Source organism: Cyprinus carpio, chromosome A19 (assembly GCF_018340385.1).
Source record: "Cyprinus carpio isolate SPL01 chromosome A19, ASM1834038v1, whole genome shotgun sequence".
In the NCBI taxonomy this organism is placed as follows: Eukaryota; Metazoa; Chordata; class Actinopteri; order Cypriniformes; family Cyprinidae; genus Cyprinus; species Cyprinus carpio.
In genome coordinates this window covers 6,752,714-6,771,657 of record NC_056590.1, presented here as the reverse complement: position 1 = coordinate 6,771,657, position 18,944 = coordinate 6,752,714, and the positions used below count along the sequence as shown (strand labels likewise).

The 18,944-nt window shown below is 37.0% G+C and overlaps 2 protein-coding genes across 8 annotated transcripts in view; both read left to right on the top strand.

Moving 5' to 3' along the window:
* Nucleotides 1-82: 82 nt before the first annotated feature.
* Nucleotides 83-8,409, top strand: LOC109102628 (E3 ubiquitin-protein ligase znrf2-like). Its single transcript, XM_042776183.1, has 5 exons — nt 83-625; nt 7,124-7,222; nt 7,502-7,598; nt 7,683-7,751; nt 7,837-8,409. Exons 1-4 carry the CDS (start codon nt 346-348, stop codon nt 7,744-7,746), a joined length of 540 nt encoding a protein of 179 aa, XP_042632117.1. The 5' UTR covers nt 83-345; the 3' UTR covers nt 7,747-7,751; nt 7,837-8,409.
* A 1,348-nt stretch (nt 8,410-9,757) lies between these two features.
* The window catches only part of LOC109102635 (NACHT, LRR and PYD domains-containing protein 12-like), a 28,881-nt gene continuing 19,694 nt past the window's right edge, over nt 9,758-18,944 (top strand). For 2 of the 7 annotated variants that reach the window (XM_042776177.1, XM_042776174.1), the window contains exons 1-10: nt 9,758-10,485; nt 10,684-11,610; nt 12,152-12,254; nt 12,565-12,669; nt 12,816-12,893; nt 13,208-13,312; nt 13,465-13,542; nt 13,776-13,853; nt 14,703-14,816; nt 15,034-16,821. In XM_042776177.1, coding sequence (XP_042632111.1) covers nt 12,205-12,254; nt 12,565-12,669; nt 12,816-12,893; nt 13,208-13,312; nt 13,465-13,542; nt 13,776-13,853; nt 14,703-14,816; nt 15,034-16,821 — 2,396 coding nt within the window. In that variant the 5' untranslated portion in view covers nt 9,758-10,485; nt 10,684-11,610; nt 12,152-12,204. Of the gene's footprint in view, nt 11,611-12,151; nt 12,255-12,564; nt 12,670-12,815; nt 12,894-13,207; nt 13,313-13,464; nt 13,543-13,775; nt 13,854-14,702; nt 14,817-15,033; nt 16,822-18,944 lie in introns of all 7 variants that reach the window. The other 5 variants (XM_042776176.1, XM_042776175.1, XM_042776180.1 and 2 more) reach the window with 5 other exon arrangements.

The following is an 18,944-nucleotide window of genomic DNA, read 5'->3' as shown; positions in this document are numbered from 1 at the left end:
AAAATGTTACATTGAATATTTGCGCAGTAAAACTGGTGACAATGCAACACAGCGTTAATGTTGCGAAGTTCCCCAGCGTCACACTCCAGTTCAGCAGGAAGCGCTAACGCTCCACGATACAAACAGCAGCAGCAGCAGCATCTCATGTGATCTTTGGCGTCTGTTTGAGTTGGTTTGCGGTGTGCTCGACAGGATTTACTCACATCGGCTGTCGGAAGTGTGCAAAGTTGTTTGCGCTTTTCTCTTTTGCGTGTTTGGTGCATATTTTGCATGCATCGGTCTCGATATTTTTGCGCATCAGTTTGAGTCTCTTAGGTTTTGTAAGTAGTGATTATATTATACAGTATGGGTCCGAAACAGAGCAGTCCGTCCGTGGGGGTTCGGGTCCGATCTTACTCTGGTTCCGATTTGTCCAACTCTGACGGGCGAGCTGCGATTCTGCGCTATTACGCGGGCGGTTCGACTGGACAGATCGGTGAACGGGTCCAGTATTCATCGCAAACACCCGGTTCGTTCATCCAGAGCGCCGTTATTCCGACCGGCGGCCGGAGAGATGAGCCAGACGGGCAGAGAACGCTGCTGATCGGCTCCTTACCTGCACACCTCACACCTCACCTGCTGGGCGGTAAGACACCGGGCAAACTCCTGCTCGTTAATATCATATAATGCATCTGACTATGGGATATATTTTGACCTTTAATGAATCTTGTTGATCTCACATGATGAATTAACTTATTTTATGACCTTATCATAATTACAAGTATTGTGATATATATTGTTTATATTAATGACCATATGGTTATATGTTCATATAATAACAATAATATAGGTATGTGTCAATAATAATAATAATAATAATAATAATAATAATATATTTGATTATACAACTTTTTTAATATGATAATATCAAACAATATCATGCAAAAGTCGTATGCATTATAATAATAAATTTTGTTCACCTTATATGATGAATTGCCTTATATGTTTTTATAATAGTCACAAGATCACGTGTGTTATGATAATATATAATGTAGGTTATTCTCATAATTATTCCATACACATTAGAATGAGGCTTATTGGCCTTATATGATTATTCAGCTTTTTAATATGTAAAATATAGACGAATGTTAATATATAAAATGTATGCATATGCAAAATATGCATAATAATATATTGTAATGAATCTTGTTGAACTTGATGAATAATCACAAGTAATCACAACTATATAACTTTTACGATTGATATATTATAATGTTGCTTTTTGTCCTTAAATTATTATCAAACTTTTTTATATGACAATATCATAGTGATAAATTATAATATTATAATTAATCTCGTTGACATATCTTTTTTTTGCCACCACCTGACCAATTAATATTAACACTTATACATATTCTGTTCTATTCTATTTGCTGTAATTTATTTAAAATAACACCTTTCTATGTGTACTGTGCTAGACTAACTGAGACTTGTCACATCACTTGTGTACTGTTGCTCTCTTTTTGATGATTGCTTCTCCTTATTTGTAGTCACTGGATAAAAGTGTTTTCAGATAATGTCAATATGTCCATAAATGTACTGTATAACAGTTTATTTTATTGGTGTTATATGACAATATCATAGTTGTATGCATTATAATGTATAATAATGAATCATGTTGACTTTATATAATGTATTATCTTATTATATGGCCTTATCATAATCAAGCTCATATGTGTTATTGTATATTATAATGAATCAATCATTATAGGTCATACAGTATATACTTTAGAATTTAATGCAGATTATTGATGAAATCATAAGATTATGGTATGGTTATATAATGATGCCAATAATTCCATATATGTCCATACATTTTTATTGTAATGTACCTCACTGGTTCAATATGATTACTTGATTATGCAGTATCATACTTAATGTATCTTATTTGATTATTATGGGAGCTTATCATAATAAGGTAATGTGTGCATTATACTGCATTTTTGTTTGATGTAGGGATAGATGTAGCATGATTGAGTGTTGATTTACGGCTTATGCGTTGATGGTTTTATCATTGGTAAATGTGTGTGTTTCTGCACACATCATGTTCTGAATGGCCTGCGATCAGAACTGCACGGTGACTGTTGATTTGTTGTAGAGGTTTTATGGTAACTAAACACAGAGAGTTCCTTATCCAAGAATAAGACTACATGGAAATGTGGTCCTTTAACATTCCTGATGTGTTTATGTGGGTTGAATCGGGTGATATAATGCTAATGAGTGAATGTTTTGTTGTCTCTTGTATGCAAGGTCTGTCTTTCCAGATAGTTTGCTTGAGAACTTGAAGGGCAAACCGCAATATTGTATTTTTGTGACCTTTGAGTGGCAATAAACATCAAACATTAAGAGGGTTTGGGGAGATGTTCCAGATTTGATCTTATTGCGATAATGACAGTTTGTATTAAATAATTCATGCTTGATAGTAGGTCAGATTGATAAGAATCAGGGAGGAACATTTTGCTGACGGGGAACATCTTATTGCGATAATGTTAATGTGTGAACGTGAGATAAAACAGAATTAGACAGTTTGTATTAAATAATTCATGCTTGATAGTAGTTTATGTTGATTAGTTCCTGTTGAAATCCTTTTTATGAATCATGTTTGCATTAACTGAGCAAGTGTTTGATTGCCACCTTTTTGATGTTATGAGTCACAGTCTGACATATAATTCTATAAAAAATTTTTTTTTAAGAAAATCACCCTTAAAACATTTTTCTGCTATTGCAGTTTCAGCATCAAGCTGAAAAAAAAATGACTGAGAGAATAGTGTGTTGGAAGTGTCGCAGTGTTTATACTTTTCACGGAAATCAACCCACAAATGGTGTACTTATAACTGGGATAGCAAAGACTGAAGGGACATTCTGCTCTTTGCGTCAATGCACATGATTTGGGTCAAACTGGAGTGTGAAGGTTAAAGTGCAGGAAGCATGTGTGTGTCATGTGGCTGCTCCAGATGCAGTGTGTTCAGTAAGATAAGTGTGTTCTTCATCAATAATATTTGTTGCTGTGTCAGTTCACATCATGAGCTTAGTGTTTTCAGAAACATGAAAATTTGGACAATATAAGTGTCAGAGAACGCAAACAGAATGTGCATTAACCAAATTTTAACCGACGTTTCTTAAGGTAAATTCCTCAAGATTTGATGGTATTTCTTGAAAACTTACTGATCAACTTGGAGTTGTTGTTTTGTTTTGTTTTTTACAGTTTTTCTCAATTGCTTAAACACATTTCTTGAAAGTTTGCCTTATTTTCTCAAAACTCTAAACACAAATCCATAACCTCTCACCCAATTCCCCATACTTCCTACTTTCAGGTCAAAATGAAACTCTCCACTCAAAACCATTCAATTTTGCTAAAAAAAGAAACTTTGCCCTCAGACATGACACACAACCCATCAAAAACACACACTCTACAACACAGTCTTACATACTAGTGAGATCAATTCATAACGCTGTTGCAAAAACCTTCTTTTGGCAATCAGGTATCATTTTCCAGCTCAATGTCTCGTACAGTATACAACATAAATAGAGCAGCTACATAAATATAGCAGAAACAGTGAAATTCAACAATAAGCTTTAAGAAAAGATTATTTTCATTACACTGCTGTAAAGAGGTCTTACAGTTCAGTAGATGAAAAGCACTAGAAAAGAAAAGATCAAATATCAAAGAATTGAATATGAACACGCATCTCTCAGTCCTGCAAAAATACAATACACATACAGTACAGGCTACAAATCAGTTCAACAGTTATGAGTTTGAGGATGTACAACTTGTGCTAAAGTGTTTACTGTACATAGAAAAAGTAAAAGTTCTCTCATCTAAAGTACTGTTACTGTGTACTTTAATTATACTGTATGTGTAAAGTGTAGAAACCCTGTAGATGAGCCTGTTGGCCAGCTTTCCTCATGCACAAGAACATGGTCAACTCGTGCTCTGTATTTCATCAGGAATAAATGTCCTTTGACCCCGTCCCCTTCAGTTTTCTCCCCCCCCCCCTTGCTCTCTGTCTCCCACTAGTAGGATTCATTTTCCAAATCACAGAATCACATGTGCTCCTTTTAATATCGTCCTGAGATTCTGACTGATGTGTCATCAGTTTTGCTACTTAATGTTCACATATGGATAAATGTATGCTATTTGAGTTCATATTGTGATTCTTGAGGTAATTGTATTGTGTGTTTGTTGTTTTTTTATGGATGAGATGGTTGTTAATTTTGTGAATGAGGGCACTTTTGAGTAGATTTTTATTTATTTTTTTTTGCAGAAAACACTGCGCAAACTAAAACGTTTGTGAAAACAGGTCAAATGTGTTAAAGGGATATTCCACCCCAAAATGAAAATTTAGTCATTAATCACTTACCACCATGTCGTTCCAAACCTGTAAAAGCTCAGTTCATCTTCAGAACACAATTTAAGATATTTTGGATGAAAACTTGGAGGCTTGAGACAAATAAATAAATAAATAACAAGGTCCATAAAAGGTATGAAAGTCATCATCAGAATAATCCATAATATGAAGCGACTGGAACACTTTTTGTAAGCGAAGCAAACAAAAGTAACAACTTTATTCAACAATTCCTTTGTCAACAATCTTCTCTGTGTCTCTCAAGTGTCTGTATGCTCTCCAGCCGTGGGCCACAGGATGCACCGTATGCTGTGTAGAAATGCTCCTTGTGGCGCGGATGAAATTTTCATTTTCCGTGGAGTATCCCATGTTTTAAGAATGAATGGTTTGGCACTGTAGTTATAGTGTTTAGCAGTCGAGAAAAAGCAATGCAACATGAAGTTAATTTCAGCAAAATGGACTCACTTCACATGAATTTTAAATGGTTATTTTGTTATGTATTTTGCTTTGAATTGAGTATTTTGAATTATTAACTGTTATTGCATAATAATAGCTGAAAATTAATTGGTCAGTACTCATGAGTAATACTTTATTTGTTTGTAATAATAAGAAATATTTTAGTTAGTTGTCTTACATTTAAATATATTCATTAGACATCTTAGTTTCATTAGGAGGTTATTTATGAAATATTTAAAGGACGTTCCTTTTTTTCAGGAATTAAAATTCTTAGGTTTATTAATTCATTTTAGAGCAATCTAAATATATAAATATATAAATATATGATAATTTTTTTTGGTTGTTGTTGGTAATAAATAATTTTTTTGTTTTTTTTTATTTTGGTAGAAAGTAAGAAAATATCAGTTACAAAGAATTTTATTCTTAATGTGTCATGAATCTGGCGCCTGGTCTGATCTGATGTGCACTGACTTATTTGTATGCCATATTAAACATAATAGAGAGTGTTTTTATTGGGACAGCAGTGATCCTTAAGCAACCTTTGTCGTCATAACTCAAGTATGTGTTTCACTTTGACCTTTAACCGCCTGTCAGAGGAGAGTCAGATAGAGTTCCCTTTGATTCCAATGGGCCACAAACACATAAATGCACACAGCTCTGTCTTATATTGGCTTCTTGTAAAAGCTGTTTATCTGTGTAATCAGTCTGGAGATGCTGTGATGTGTCAGAAGGCTCCTCCCAATCAATACACAGCTGACCTACCTTTTTTTTTTATTATTTACTTCCTGTTAATGTTTTGTCAGTACAGGCTGACACTGATAAACAGGTGTGTGTGTGTGTGTCTGTAACCAAGCACTTACAAGCATTTATACTCTCAGTGATAACATTTGCCCTGCTTAACTAGTTAGTGATTGACGGGTCAATGCATTAGTTGTTGTGAATAAGTTCTCATTATTATTAAAGGGGTGCTATTGTGCTTTTAGTTAGTCTGTAATCTTGCTGTTTGAGCATAAAAAAGATCTGCAAAGTTACAAAGCTCAAAGTCCACTTCAAAAGGAGATATTTTATTTAACAGAAATCACTTTTCAAAATCTACAACGAATGACTCGTTTGGACTACAACAAATATTTTCCGGGATTTGTGATATCACAAAGATCGACGAATGGGATGAGACGAGACCTGGTTGAGCTGCACTAGAGAAGGCAACGAGTGTTATCACTGTGTCGGAGACATGCTAGCTTTCCCGAGGCAGACGAGCTTAGAGTGGTTACAATCATCCAGGTTTAAATCGCACTCGAATTGATTTGATTTTGATGCAATATTTAAACTAAAGCTCGCAGGCGGCTATGGTAAGGGGCATGACATTTCCCGACCAGGCGCCGAGTGCTGCCAATCACAACACACACTGGCCCAGCTAACCAATCACAGCACATCTCATATTTCAGAAGGCGGGCCTTCATTTGATACAGGAACTATTCCAGCCGTTCATGCCAGACTGGGCATAGAGGTGTTGTAATAATGTAAAATATGTGAAACATAATGTGTTTTTCGAACAACCTAGTATGAAAACCTGTTCTAGTGCACCCCCAAAACAAAATCAAGACTTTGCATAATAGGACCCCTTTAAATGTGAATGTACAAAGAACAGGAAACATGTTCAACACACAATCACACTTCATTTTGAATTTTTTTTTTTTTTTTTTTTTTTTTCTGTCTATGCACATCAGAAATGCATTATAATTAAGCTTTGATCTCAATGCTCTGCATTGTATTCTGTTGCATAATTATGCCAAAGCATATTTTTGCATTGTGTAAAGACTGGGTGTTTAATGCACAGAATAAAATGCAGCCTGTTACCCAGATTTCTCTTAGCTTGCTGGGTAAAATGTTCAATGCATAATATATAGTAAGAAAGGATTAATTATATTTCCTCTTTGTCTATATTGATTCAGGCAGACCTTTGCATGCCTACAGAGATTTGTGTAATCATAAAGAACTTTATGGCTTCATAATGAACTTTGTTTGAAATGAAACATGTTGGCAAATCCAGCTGTATAATCATTCAGCCATGTGCAGCACAACCACGTGCCATGAGTTTTATGTATTACATATTGTTCATATTGTGATAACCTGATAATGCACAGGAGATCACACATTTTTTTATAGGCACAGGAACTAAATGCTGTGCAATTCTGCTCAAGTGACCTACAGAATAAATTCAGGAAAAATAAATGTAGCAAATATAAGTTATGCATGATTTTTGTCTCTTTTGTTTGTTTCAGCTGGATTTGACTGTCCCATGTGCTCAAAGTTTGTCTGTTCTGATGAAATAGATGTTCATCTGCTCAAGTGTTTCTCTAAACCCAGACTCCATTATAACGGTAAGAATAATCTTCCCTGCAGCAGGTCACTCTCTTTCTGTCCAGTTAGATCATTGGCCCGTTCCTGCAATCTTGGGCTCTCAAACAGAGCTGAAGCTATTAAAAAATATCTGAAATAAACAAAAACCTGAACTTATTTCATGCTGGACAGCTTTCAGCTCCACTGAAAAACTTGTTTAAATGCTGATTTGTTTTGTTGTGTAACAGCGCCCCCGGTGTGTCATCAGCTGCCGCTCTGAGCTTCTCTGATGCTGATAGTGATGTTTTCTCTTTCTGTAGATGATGTTTTGTCCCAGGACTCGTGTTCAAGTCTGGATGACATGGTTCAGGGGGACACCATCGCTCGACTGCCCTGTCTCTGTGTCTACCACAAAGTGTACGAGAAACATTCACTAACACAGTCATACACACACATACCTGCTGTGGTCTGTGGAAATCATCTCATCTTCTGCTCCTCCAGGTGTATTGATGAATGGTTTGAGGTCAACAGGTCATGTCCAGAACATCCCACAGATTCACATTAAAACAGGTCGGTTGTTAGACAGTGGTGTCATCAGTAACCAACAATTTTGAAAAGAAAAAAAAAATTACTAAGTATTTTTTTCTTTCTGCAGATGATTCAAATAAAGAAGAGCAACAGAAAAGGGCTCAGCTAATATTTTCTCCATGATCTGACTCGCTTTGACTCTAGATGATGAATCCATCACTATCTGAGACTTATATGGACCTAAAACCTGCTTGTGCCAAATCAAAATGAAATCATGCGTATACTTTGCACAGTTCTGTTAGCAGACCTGAAGGCTGTTTCACAGTAATCTAGCTGCCATCTTTACCCATGAAGCTCTTCAGAGATCAGATGGTGGACTGCAGTACTGCTTCAGGTTAGGGTAACATAACAGTGGTTTCATGATCGATAACCACAAGATGGAACACATATTCCCTAACAGGACTTTCTATTGAACTGTTTTTAAACAAAGGAAGAGTTGTTTAGAAAAGACATGAGTATAGAGGCTATGACTGAAGAACATGAAAGACCTAATCAAAGATATTTTCTGTACACATAGATTTTTTAAATTATATTTAAAATAGATGAACCAGTTGTGAATGTTTTTGATAAATGCTGTTAATTTTTTTTTCCCAATATTAATCATGTATAAATAAATTCAAAGGGCTCTGGAATGTAAAGATGTGTCATTTTTTGCTTTGTTTCTGAATGACCATTATTCTGTCCAACAACATTAGGTGTTTCTATACTATTGATTTATATTGTGTGTGTGTGAGAGAGAGAGAGAGATTGAGTGCGTGTGTGTGTGTGTACTATCATCAAAAAGTTGATTTATTTCACTAATTCCATTCAAAAAGTGAAACTTGTATATTATATTCATTCATCACACACAGACTGATATATTTCAGATGTTTATTTCTTTTAATTTTGATGATTATAACTGACAACTAAGGAAAATCCCAAATTCATTATCTCAGAAAATTAGAATATTACTTGAATGATTAGAAATCTTGGCCAACTGAAAAGTATGAACATGAGCACAGGCCTACCATCATTTAAAACTCCATGTGATCATGAACATGAGCTACTGATATTAGAAACTGACCAAACACACAAATTTTATCCATACAGTTTTATTATTTAATTTTGATAACATCACGGAAGAATGAAATGATCGAAGGTCAATAGATGAACAAGTCTGATTCGACGTTTGCATTTTGGGATATTGGGAACGGAGCGAACAAACTCCAATACCTAGCCACAGAGGCACTCGCAGGCAGGGTTGCCAGGTTTTCACAACAAAACCCACCCAAACGCATTTCGAAGGGTAAAAATACATGTTTTTTGGCTGGGTTCCTCGGGCTAAAATCTGCATTCCACAGGCCAAATATCACGTTATTGGGGTCGCTTCAATCCTGGACATGAAAAACAACCCGCGGCAACAGTGTTAAAGTAGCCCAATTTCACGGTAATGTACATTTTAGAGTGGCCTTTTATTGTGGCCAGCCTAGGGCACACCTGTGCAATAATCATGCTGTCTAATCAGCATCTTGATATGGCACACCTGTGAGGTGGATGGATTATCTCGGCAAAGGAGAAGTGCTCACTAACACAGATTTGTGAACAATATTTGAGAGAAATAGGCCTTTTGTGTATATAGAAAAAGTCTTAGATCTTTGAGTGCAGCTCATGATTTATAATTTTGTTCAGTGTATGCTCTTTTTCAAAGGTACATTTCTCTGTCCACTTTTTTCAGTTCTCTCTCACTCTCTTCATGCTCATCTCTGACTCTTCTTGTCTTCTTTCACTTCATCCTTTGCTGTCACTCTCCTACATCAGTGGTTCTCAACTCCAGGCCTCGGGACCCACTGCTCTGCACATTTTGAATGTTTCTGAATCTGACACACTCAGTTCAGTTCATGGATCTCTCTCCTAATGAGCTGATGATCTGAATCAGGTGCAATAAATAAGGGAGACAAACAAAATGTGCAGAGCAGTGGGTCCCGAGGACTGGAGTTGAGAACCACTCTCCTACATGGTTGCTGTCGGCATCTCTTCCCTCTATTAACCACTTCTCTTCTCTTGATGTTAATGAAGCTACTAACACTCTGCTCCACTTTAACATCATTCTCTTCACAATATCTGCCCTTTCACCTCCAGTCTCTAGATCACAGATGCTCTTCACAACAATCAATCAAACTCAGAGCTGCTGAGAGGAAATGACACAAGACCTAGCTGACCTGAGCAAGTCTATCAGTCTCTCCTGTCAATTTTCTCCTTTAGTGTTTCTGCTGCCAAGGTCTCTTACTACCAGAACAACATAAGCAAAACCTCTATCCTCCACCTTCTCACACTCCTTCTCTGAATGGTTCTTCTTCTTTTTCTCCCCTCATGGAGATCAGGCAATATCAGAAATTGTTCATAATGTGTTAACCTGATAATGCACATTACAGTACATAGACTCACAGATGAGATTACAACAGTTCCAAGATTGCTTTTTTTTTAAAGCCACGTAATCTTATAATGGCTGTTTACTGACAAGAACTAAATGCTGTGCGATATTGCTCAAGTGTCCTACATAATAAATACAGGAAAAATAAATGTTACAAATATGATAAGTTGATTTTTGCACGTTTTTTGTCTCTTCTGTTTGTTTCAGCTGGATTTGACTGTCCCGTCTGCTCAAAGTTTGTCTATTCTGATTTAATAGATGTTCATTTGCTCAAGTGCTTCTCTAAACCCAGACTCCATTATAACGGTAAGTATAATCTTCACTGCAGCAGGTCACTCTCTTTCTGTCCAGTTAGATCATTGGCACGTTCCTGCAATCTTGGGCTCTCAAATATAGTTGAAAAATATATGAAATAGCCAGAAACCTGAACTTATTTCATGCTGGACAGCTATCAGCTCTACTGAAAAACTTGTTTTAATGCTGATTTGTTTTGTTGTGTAACAGCGCCCCAGTGTGTCTACCACAAAGGGTATGAGAAACATTCACTAACACAGACATACACACATATACCTGCTGTCGTCTGTGGAAATCAGCTCATCTTCTGCTCCTCCATGTGTATTGATGTGCAGAACATCCCATAGAAAGCATTAAAACCAATCCGGTTTTATGATTATTATTATTGTTCTTTGTGTGTGTGATTTACATTTTTTATGTAAGAGCCTATTTTATCCACTATCCAATTCCACACAAACTGCATATTTTTTTCACCTGCAGATATTTCCAATAAAGAAGACCAGCAGAAAAGGGCTCTTGGACATCTGTGACGTGCATCAGCACTTCTCTTGATTGAGGGCTATTATTGTGTGGATGCAGTTATTGTATCGAATAGCCTAAATTAAATACTGTGTAATGAAAACTAGTTTGCATCAGGAAAAAATAGCAACTTGAAAAAAACTTTGGACATTTTTATATGTATTGTTATCAATAACATTTGACCTGAGAAAGGTAGGCTGCTACTTGCACTTAAAACCTTTGCCATGTTAATAATCTCCTATTTGAGCTTGTATCTATAACAGAATTATTTGCCAAAATAGAATCATAAAATCTTCTCTAAATGGTAACTGAACAAAGCCTGTACTTGTGTCTTCATCATAACACGTTTATGAACTGGATGAGCTGGATTTTTTTCTCTCTGAACAAGACCGGCAACTTCTGCTGCCAGAAGTGAAAGCATTTGAAGAGTTCACCGTGTGCCATTTTACACCAGGACATTATAATATGCTTTAAATCAGAAAAACAAACATCAAAGTGTTAAATAGTAATATTTGTTGTTGCCTTTACAGGAATTTACATGGTGGGGAAACAATTGAAGAGAAACTACGAACATGGGAACCTGTGTGATTTTGATCCAAGTGATTGAACATTAGTCAGGTGAGCTGCTTTTAAGTGACTTCCTCATTAACTAACCATAAAAAAAGAAAAAAACTTAAACATGAAGTACTTAAACATGGATTTCTCATGTCAAATGTTCTTATTGGTGGAGATGTAGGTCATATATGTACAGTGTAGGAAACATCTCTTTTAAACATCCAAATGTTGTAGAAGAAACAACTTTGAAAACATCTCTTTTTTTTCTATGTAAAGTAATGTCAAGTACATAGAGTACTGTTGTTACAATCAACCTCACTACCCAGGGTAACAACAGTGGCTGTGGGTTATATTAATATTAATGTAATATGTAGACATCTGTTTACATTTTGTATGTGCATTTATTTTGTTAATCAAATTACTGCAATATATGATTTTATAATCCCTTATGGAAAAAAAAGAGTATCCATTTCACACTTATTTCATTTTAATTAAACATTTAAATAAAAGGTAAACAAGTAGGAAACAGCAATCATGATGGAAAAAAAAATATTAAAGTGTAAACTTCAAGTAAATTACCAATGACATTTAAATGCATTTTCAGTGTTTCTGACTCATCAGACGTACCTGCGCAGCTACATTCAGACTGAATCAGTAATGGAGGACAAAGAAACATTTGACGATGTCGATTTTTCTCCAGGATGCAGGTAATTCAGAGACTTTACATGATCTTGATGTTATAGAAAAGCTGTTGTCTTATAATAGGGCAGTTGAGCTAGGGTTGAGAAGATATTCTGAGTGGTTTTCTCATATTTCTACTTATGAGTTAGGATGGAGTGGTCTCTGTAACATTTTCCTTGTGCGGTGTCATCACTCTTCAACATTCCTAAAAATTCTCTTGTAGCGACAAAATTCTGTTTGAAGATAATCTACGTGTAAAATCAACTATAAGAATTATTGTCTTTATTCTATCATCTCTTTTCTGTTGTCTTTGTTCTATTAATTTTGGTTCCACAGGCAGAGGTTAAACTCACCAGAGCCCAGCTGTGTGTCCATGAAGAGTAACCAGTCTAAGGAAAACATTATAACATTTAAAGGAAAATGCACATCTACTGATCTGAGGTACAATCTTTCTGTCTAGATAGACAAGGTAGATAGAATCTCTATGCTAGGTTTATCTACATGTAAAATTAAACTAATTAATTAATTTCTCTGCTCTATATTATTTTATCTCGCTTTTTTTTTATTTATCAAACTCTGTTTCACAGACCTTTGTCCATGAACAGTGACTGTTCAAAAGAGAACATCATAACATTTGAAGAAAATCACACATCACCTGATCTGAGGTATAACATTTCATTCTGTCAGGTGGATTGAACTCAAGGAAGAATCTGTTGTCTTATAATAGGGCAGTTGAGCCAGGGTTGAGAAGATATTCTGAGTGGTTTTCTCGTATTTCTACTTATGAGTTAGGATGGAGTGGTCTCTGTAACATTTTCCTTGTGCGGTGTCATCACTCTTCAACATTCCTAAAAATTATTTTGTAGCGACAAAATTCTGTTTGAAGATAATCTACGTGTAAAATCAACTATAAGAATTATTGTCTTTATTCTATCATCTCTTTTCTGTTGTCTTTGTTCTATTCATTTTGGTTCCACAGGCAGAGGTCAAACTCACGGGAGCCCAGCTGTGTGTCCATGAAGAGTGACCAGTCTAAGGAAAACATTATAACATTTAAAGGAAAATGCACATCTACTGATCTGAGGTACAATCTTTCTGTCTAGATAGACAAGGTAGATAGAATCTCTATGCTAGGTTTATCTACATGTAAAATTAAACTAATTAATTAATTTCTCTGCTCTAAATTGTTTTATCTCGCTTTTTTTTTTTTTTTTTTTATTAAACTCTGTTTCACAGACCTTTGTCCATGAACAGTGATTGTTCAAAAGAGAACATCATAACATTTGAAGAAAATCACACATCACCCGATCTGAGGTATAACATTTCATTCTGTCAGGTGCATTGAAGTCAAGGAAGAATAGCTGTAGGGAGTTAAAGAAGGAAATCCCCAAGGTTTTTTTTTTTTTTTTTTTAAATCTGTGTAATTCAAACCATCAACTAAAGCCCCACACGGTACTAAAATCTTGTTAAATTTTTAGGTGCATATCCAAGTGTGAAGTGTGGAATCTAAAGCATGCCTTTTCTCTTTATTAAACTCTGTTTCACAGACCTTTGTCCATGAGAAGTGATCATTCTAAAGAGAACATAATAACATTTGAAGAAAAACACACATCAACTGATCCGAGGTATAATTTTTCATTCTCTCAGGTGAATTAAAGTCAAGGAAGAATAGCTTTGTAGAGAGTGAAAGAATGAAATCCCTCAAGTTTTTAAAAATCTTTGCAGTTCAAACCATCAACCGAACTTCAATTACTAATTTAACCCTTGTATCAGCTGTTTAGAAGGGCTTTAAAGTTTTCTATTAAATGCAAAAATGAAGCTAGAATGGATCATTTATATTTGCTTTGCATTACTTCTTTGGAACTGGGTTTGCCTGATTGCATTATTCAATTATTTGCACTGGGGCAAAGACCAGAGTCAAAAACTAATGATTCACTGGAAAACTTAGAAATTAGACTCTCAGCGAAAAGAAAATAAAAGATGAGAAAAAAGGCTAGATGAGTGAGGAGACCAGGTGGATGTTCAAACTTGGTTCCTCTGACTTTAATTTAAAAAAAAATAAAAAAAAAATGAAAATAAAACTAGACTTCATCATGCTGCTGGACTAAACTTGTCTGATGATTTGTTTGTGTAACCTTGTTTTAAACTCTGCTGGCTGATCAACACTCTTAAGTGTTTTGATCAGTGACATTGTCTATAGTTCAGGGTGTAACCATGTTCTTCACTCACATTAATCAACATTATTTTTTATTAGACACATAGTTCATTTGTTTCCCACTTTTTCATATTATAATTTAGTCCTACTTTTTATAATCAGCAGAAATTATTCATGTCAACATATGGGAAATTACTTAGCAATCACAAATAACCCAAACAGTCATAATCATTTTGATCACAATGAGTAATCACTGCCTTAATGTTCTTCTGCCTAACTGAATATTTGCTTAACTGGACACTTTTCTATTCTTTTAAAGTCAATTTCAGTGGCAGAGATCAAACTCACAGGAGCACAGCTGTGTGTCCATGGAGAGTGAAGCGTCTATGGGAGAGTCAGTAATATTTAATGGGAAAAGCAAATCAAATCTGAGGTACAACATTTCTAGATTTAGCCTAGATATAAAGATTGATTACTTTTTTAACTTGCCCCAAATGTTTAATATATGACAACATCCATGCTTCTGCTACATATATATCAATGTATCCACAACAGCCAGAGGATTAATGACATGATTAGCAGATGTTATTTTACATTACTGTCAATTTTACCTCTTTAATTTATGCCGTAATCTTTTTTTTATCTTTCAGTTGTGACTCTCAACTGGTCCAAAGCACATTCAAATCAAATCTTATAAAGACATTTCAGTGTCTGTATGAAGGAAAAGATAAGCAGCGAAACCCAACACTCCTGAATGAGATCTACACAGAGCTCTACATCACAGAGAGTGAAAGTGGAGAGGTCAATAATGAGCATGAGGTGAGACAGATTGAGACAAAATCCAGGAGAGCAGCAACAGAGGACACACCAATCGAATGCAATGACATCTTTAGTCCATTACCTAGACAAGACAAAGCCATCAGAACTGTGCTGACAAAGGGAGTCGCTGGCATTGGAAAAACAGTCTCTGTGCAGAAGTTCATTGTGGACTGGGCTGAAGGAAAAGAGAATCAGGACGTCCAGCTCATATTTCCACTTCCTTTCAGAGAGCTCAACTTGATGGACAAAAAAACCAGTCTTTCAGATCTTCTTCATATCTTTTTCCCTGAAACAAAAGAAATGGAAATATCCAGTGATGAATATAAAGTGTTGTTCATCTTTGATGGTCTGGATGAGTGTCGTCTGTCTCTGGATTTTCAGAGCAATGTGAGGTTGTGTGATGTAAGTGAATCAGCCTCAGTGGACGAGCTGCTGATGAACCTCATTGTGGGGAATCTGCTTCCCTCTGCTCTCATCTGGATCACCTCCAGACCTGCAGCAGCTGATCTCATTCCCTCTGAGTGTGTCCACCGAGTGACAGAGGTACGTGGCTTCAATGAGCCACAGAAGGAGGAATACTTCAGGAAGAGAATCAGTGATCAGAGTCTGGCCAATACAGTCATCTCACACCTGAAGTCATCAAGGAGCCTCCACATCATGTGCCACATCCCAGTGTTCTGCTGGATCTCAGCCACTGTTCTAGAGAAGATACTGTGTGAAGCAGAGACTGGAGAGATTCCCAAGACTCTCACTCAAATGTACACACACTTTCTGATCCTTCAGACCAACATCAAACATGAGAAGGACTATGAGAAGAAAGTCAAAGATAAAGACATGATTGTCAAACTGGGGAAACTGGCTTTTGAGCAGCTTGTGAAAGGCAACCTGATCTTCTGTGAGGAAGACCTGAGAGAGTGTGGCATTGATGAGACAGAAGCATCAGTGTACTCAGGATTGTGCACTCAGACCTTCAGAGAGTTTGGCTTGAATCAAGGGAAAGTCTTCTGCTTTGTTCATCTGAGCATCCAGGAACATCTAGCAGCTCTATATGCACACTGCTCCTTTACAAATGACGACATCAATGTATTTGACCAAACCAAACAAAGTCTATTGTCTAAGGTTTTAAACCAGAAGAAATGTAATTTAATATCTGAGCTTCATCAGAGAGCTGTGAATAATGCCTTAAAGAGTAAGAATGGACATCTGGATCTTTTCCTGCGTTTTCTTCTGGGTCTGTCACTGGAGTCAAATCAGACTCTCTTACGAGAACTACTGACACAGATAGAAAGCTGCTCCTTCAACAAAGAGGAAACAGTTCAGTACATCAAACAGAAGATCAGGGAGAATCGCTCTCCAGAAAGATCCATCAATCTGTTCCACTGTCTGAATGAACTGGGTGACTGTTCACTGATGCAGGAGATCCAACATTATCTAAAATCTGGAAAAATAAGAGAAGCCAAACTCTCCTCTTCACAGTGGTCAGCTCTGGTTTATGTGTTGCTGACATCAGAGCAGAAGATGGATGTTTTTGATCTAAGATGGTTTATTGGAGCTCAAAATACAGCAGATGAAGTTCTTCAGAAGCTGCTGCCTGTGGTTAAAGAATCCAGATCAGTTCAGTAAGTCACACTGACAACAATCACTACACTGATGAAACATGATCATGTTTATACAAGGAGTTCCTCGGGCAGGGGCTCAAATGTAAAAAGACTAGGACTGGGCAAGTTAACGCATTATGTAAGGGATAATGTACATCCAGCTGGTTGTTCTTGTAGAATAAACCCTGACAGGGTGATCAGGATCAGCCTGAAGGGGTTTATTCCTTGAGAACAACCAGCTGGATGTACATTATCCCACTTATTACACGGCTACTTGCCACATAAGTAAATAATTAGACGCGAAATATTGAGTTGAGTTGAAATATTTGAATGCAAAGCTTCCGTGAAGACAGCAGTTTCGAGCAAGCGGCAAATTCAAACTAAACAGACATTTAAGGGAAACGGTGCAGGCAAACCACGTATTACACAACATTTCACCACAAAATAATTAAGACAATAAAATAATTAAGACGAAAATGTTTTAAAACCTTACCAGTTTGTTAGTTCTCTTATAATCCATTATAGCGTACAAAACAATCGTAGCAAAATGGCAGCAGCTGCGTTTGTATGAAACGAGAGCAAGTCCGCGATACCAGGATGACATAATTAAACAATTGTACACCATTTTAAATCGCGTTTTAATTTTTTATTAGCTAAACAAACCCAAAGCTTCCAACAAGAAAAAAAATTGTTCAAGCAAGAGGACAGCGCCGACTGCTGTTACCCGGATGAGCTTTTACAGGTTGTTATCGAGGGACAAAATACCTCAGAATGTCGCGACTGACCAATCAGAATCGAGTATTCCACAGAGCCGTGTAATAATATTGTGTTAACGCATTAATTGATTAACGCCGACAATTATTTTATTGTGCATTAACGCAGTTTTTTATTATTATGAAAGTCCTTTGCTCACTGGCTCTGAATACACATACAGACAAACCATTGGTCACAGGAGGGGTGGGATGTTGATCAGTAATGGCTTGGGATGGGCGTCATCACATGTCTCAACCAATGAGTGCATTAGGGGTGGGTCTAAGACTGCAGCAGTGCTTACATGAAGCGCTCACAACTTCATAAGTGGGAACTGGGAAGTTTCCGCACGTGAAGACAGCAGAGAAGCACTCTCGCTCAGCACAATGGAATTTGTAAGCTCCAATCACGTTTGTCCCTTTTTTCAGGGGGAAAGTGCTTAAGCTCCGATCACGTTTGTCCCTTTTTTCAGGGGGAAAGTGGCAACTGTCTGCACCTCGCAGGTTGTGTCCCGCTGCTGCTGAGGCACGGCAGAAACTCAGCTCATAGGTATCGCAGGCTGAGCTCCTGGAAAAGTTTGAGAAGGGCATGGATCTTTCAAAGACTTCTGCCGCGGGCTCTGGCGCATCCAGACGCTCTGTCATTTGAGTCATCTGATCCTGATAGCTCGCTGCTGGGCTTTTCAGAAGCCGAAGCCAGCTTGCTGCTGACTATATGAGCTTTTTTTGGCTGGTCTTGATTGTCCAGCCACCGGGAGTCTTCTGTTTCTCCCAGATCTCCACTCATAGATATCTAAATCCTTTTTTACTGATGGTCTGAAATCTCCCTCTTGTGAGTTTCTGGTAAATGACACAATAGCTGCTAGCCTAAAGTGGACTGACCTGAGGATGGTCATATTCCAGCCCTGTTGTGGCAGGATAGGTTTACTGTAAATATAGGCTGGCTGTATTTTTATATGCAATTAGCCCATTCTATGGTCTGGTAGTTCGGTCTGTCCCGCTTCTGGTAGCTCCTTCCTGTATGACATAGCTATCTGAGGATATTTATGTGCTAACTCAGTGACCGCTCCCCCTCCGATGGTCTTTAAGTAGTGGTCACCTGAGCCTTTGCCTATAAAATGCTATCTCCCCAGTAAGGGTAGTAAGTAGATAGCCCACACTTTGTGGTTTGGACAGCTCTACAGGAAAGCTATCTAGGCTAGCCATGTCTTTCAGTCTGGTAGCCTTTCCCAGTTACATAGTTATCTAAGTGCTAGCTCAGTGATTGCTCCCCTTCTTGGGGTCTTTACGTAGCGGTCTCCTTGAGCCCTTTCCTAGACAGTGCTATCTTCTCTGTTAGGGTAGTAAGTAGATAGCCCACTATTTGTGGTCTGAGCAGCTCTGCAGGAAAGCTAC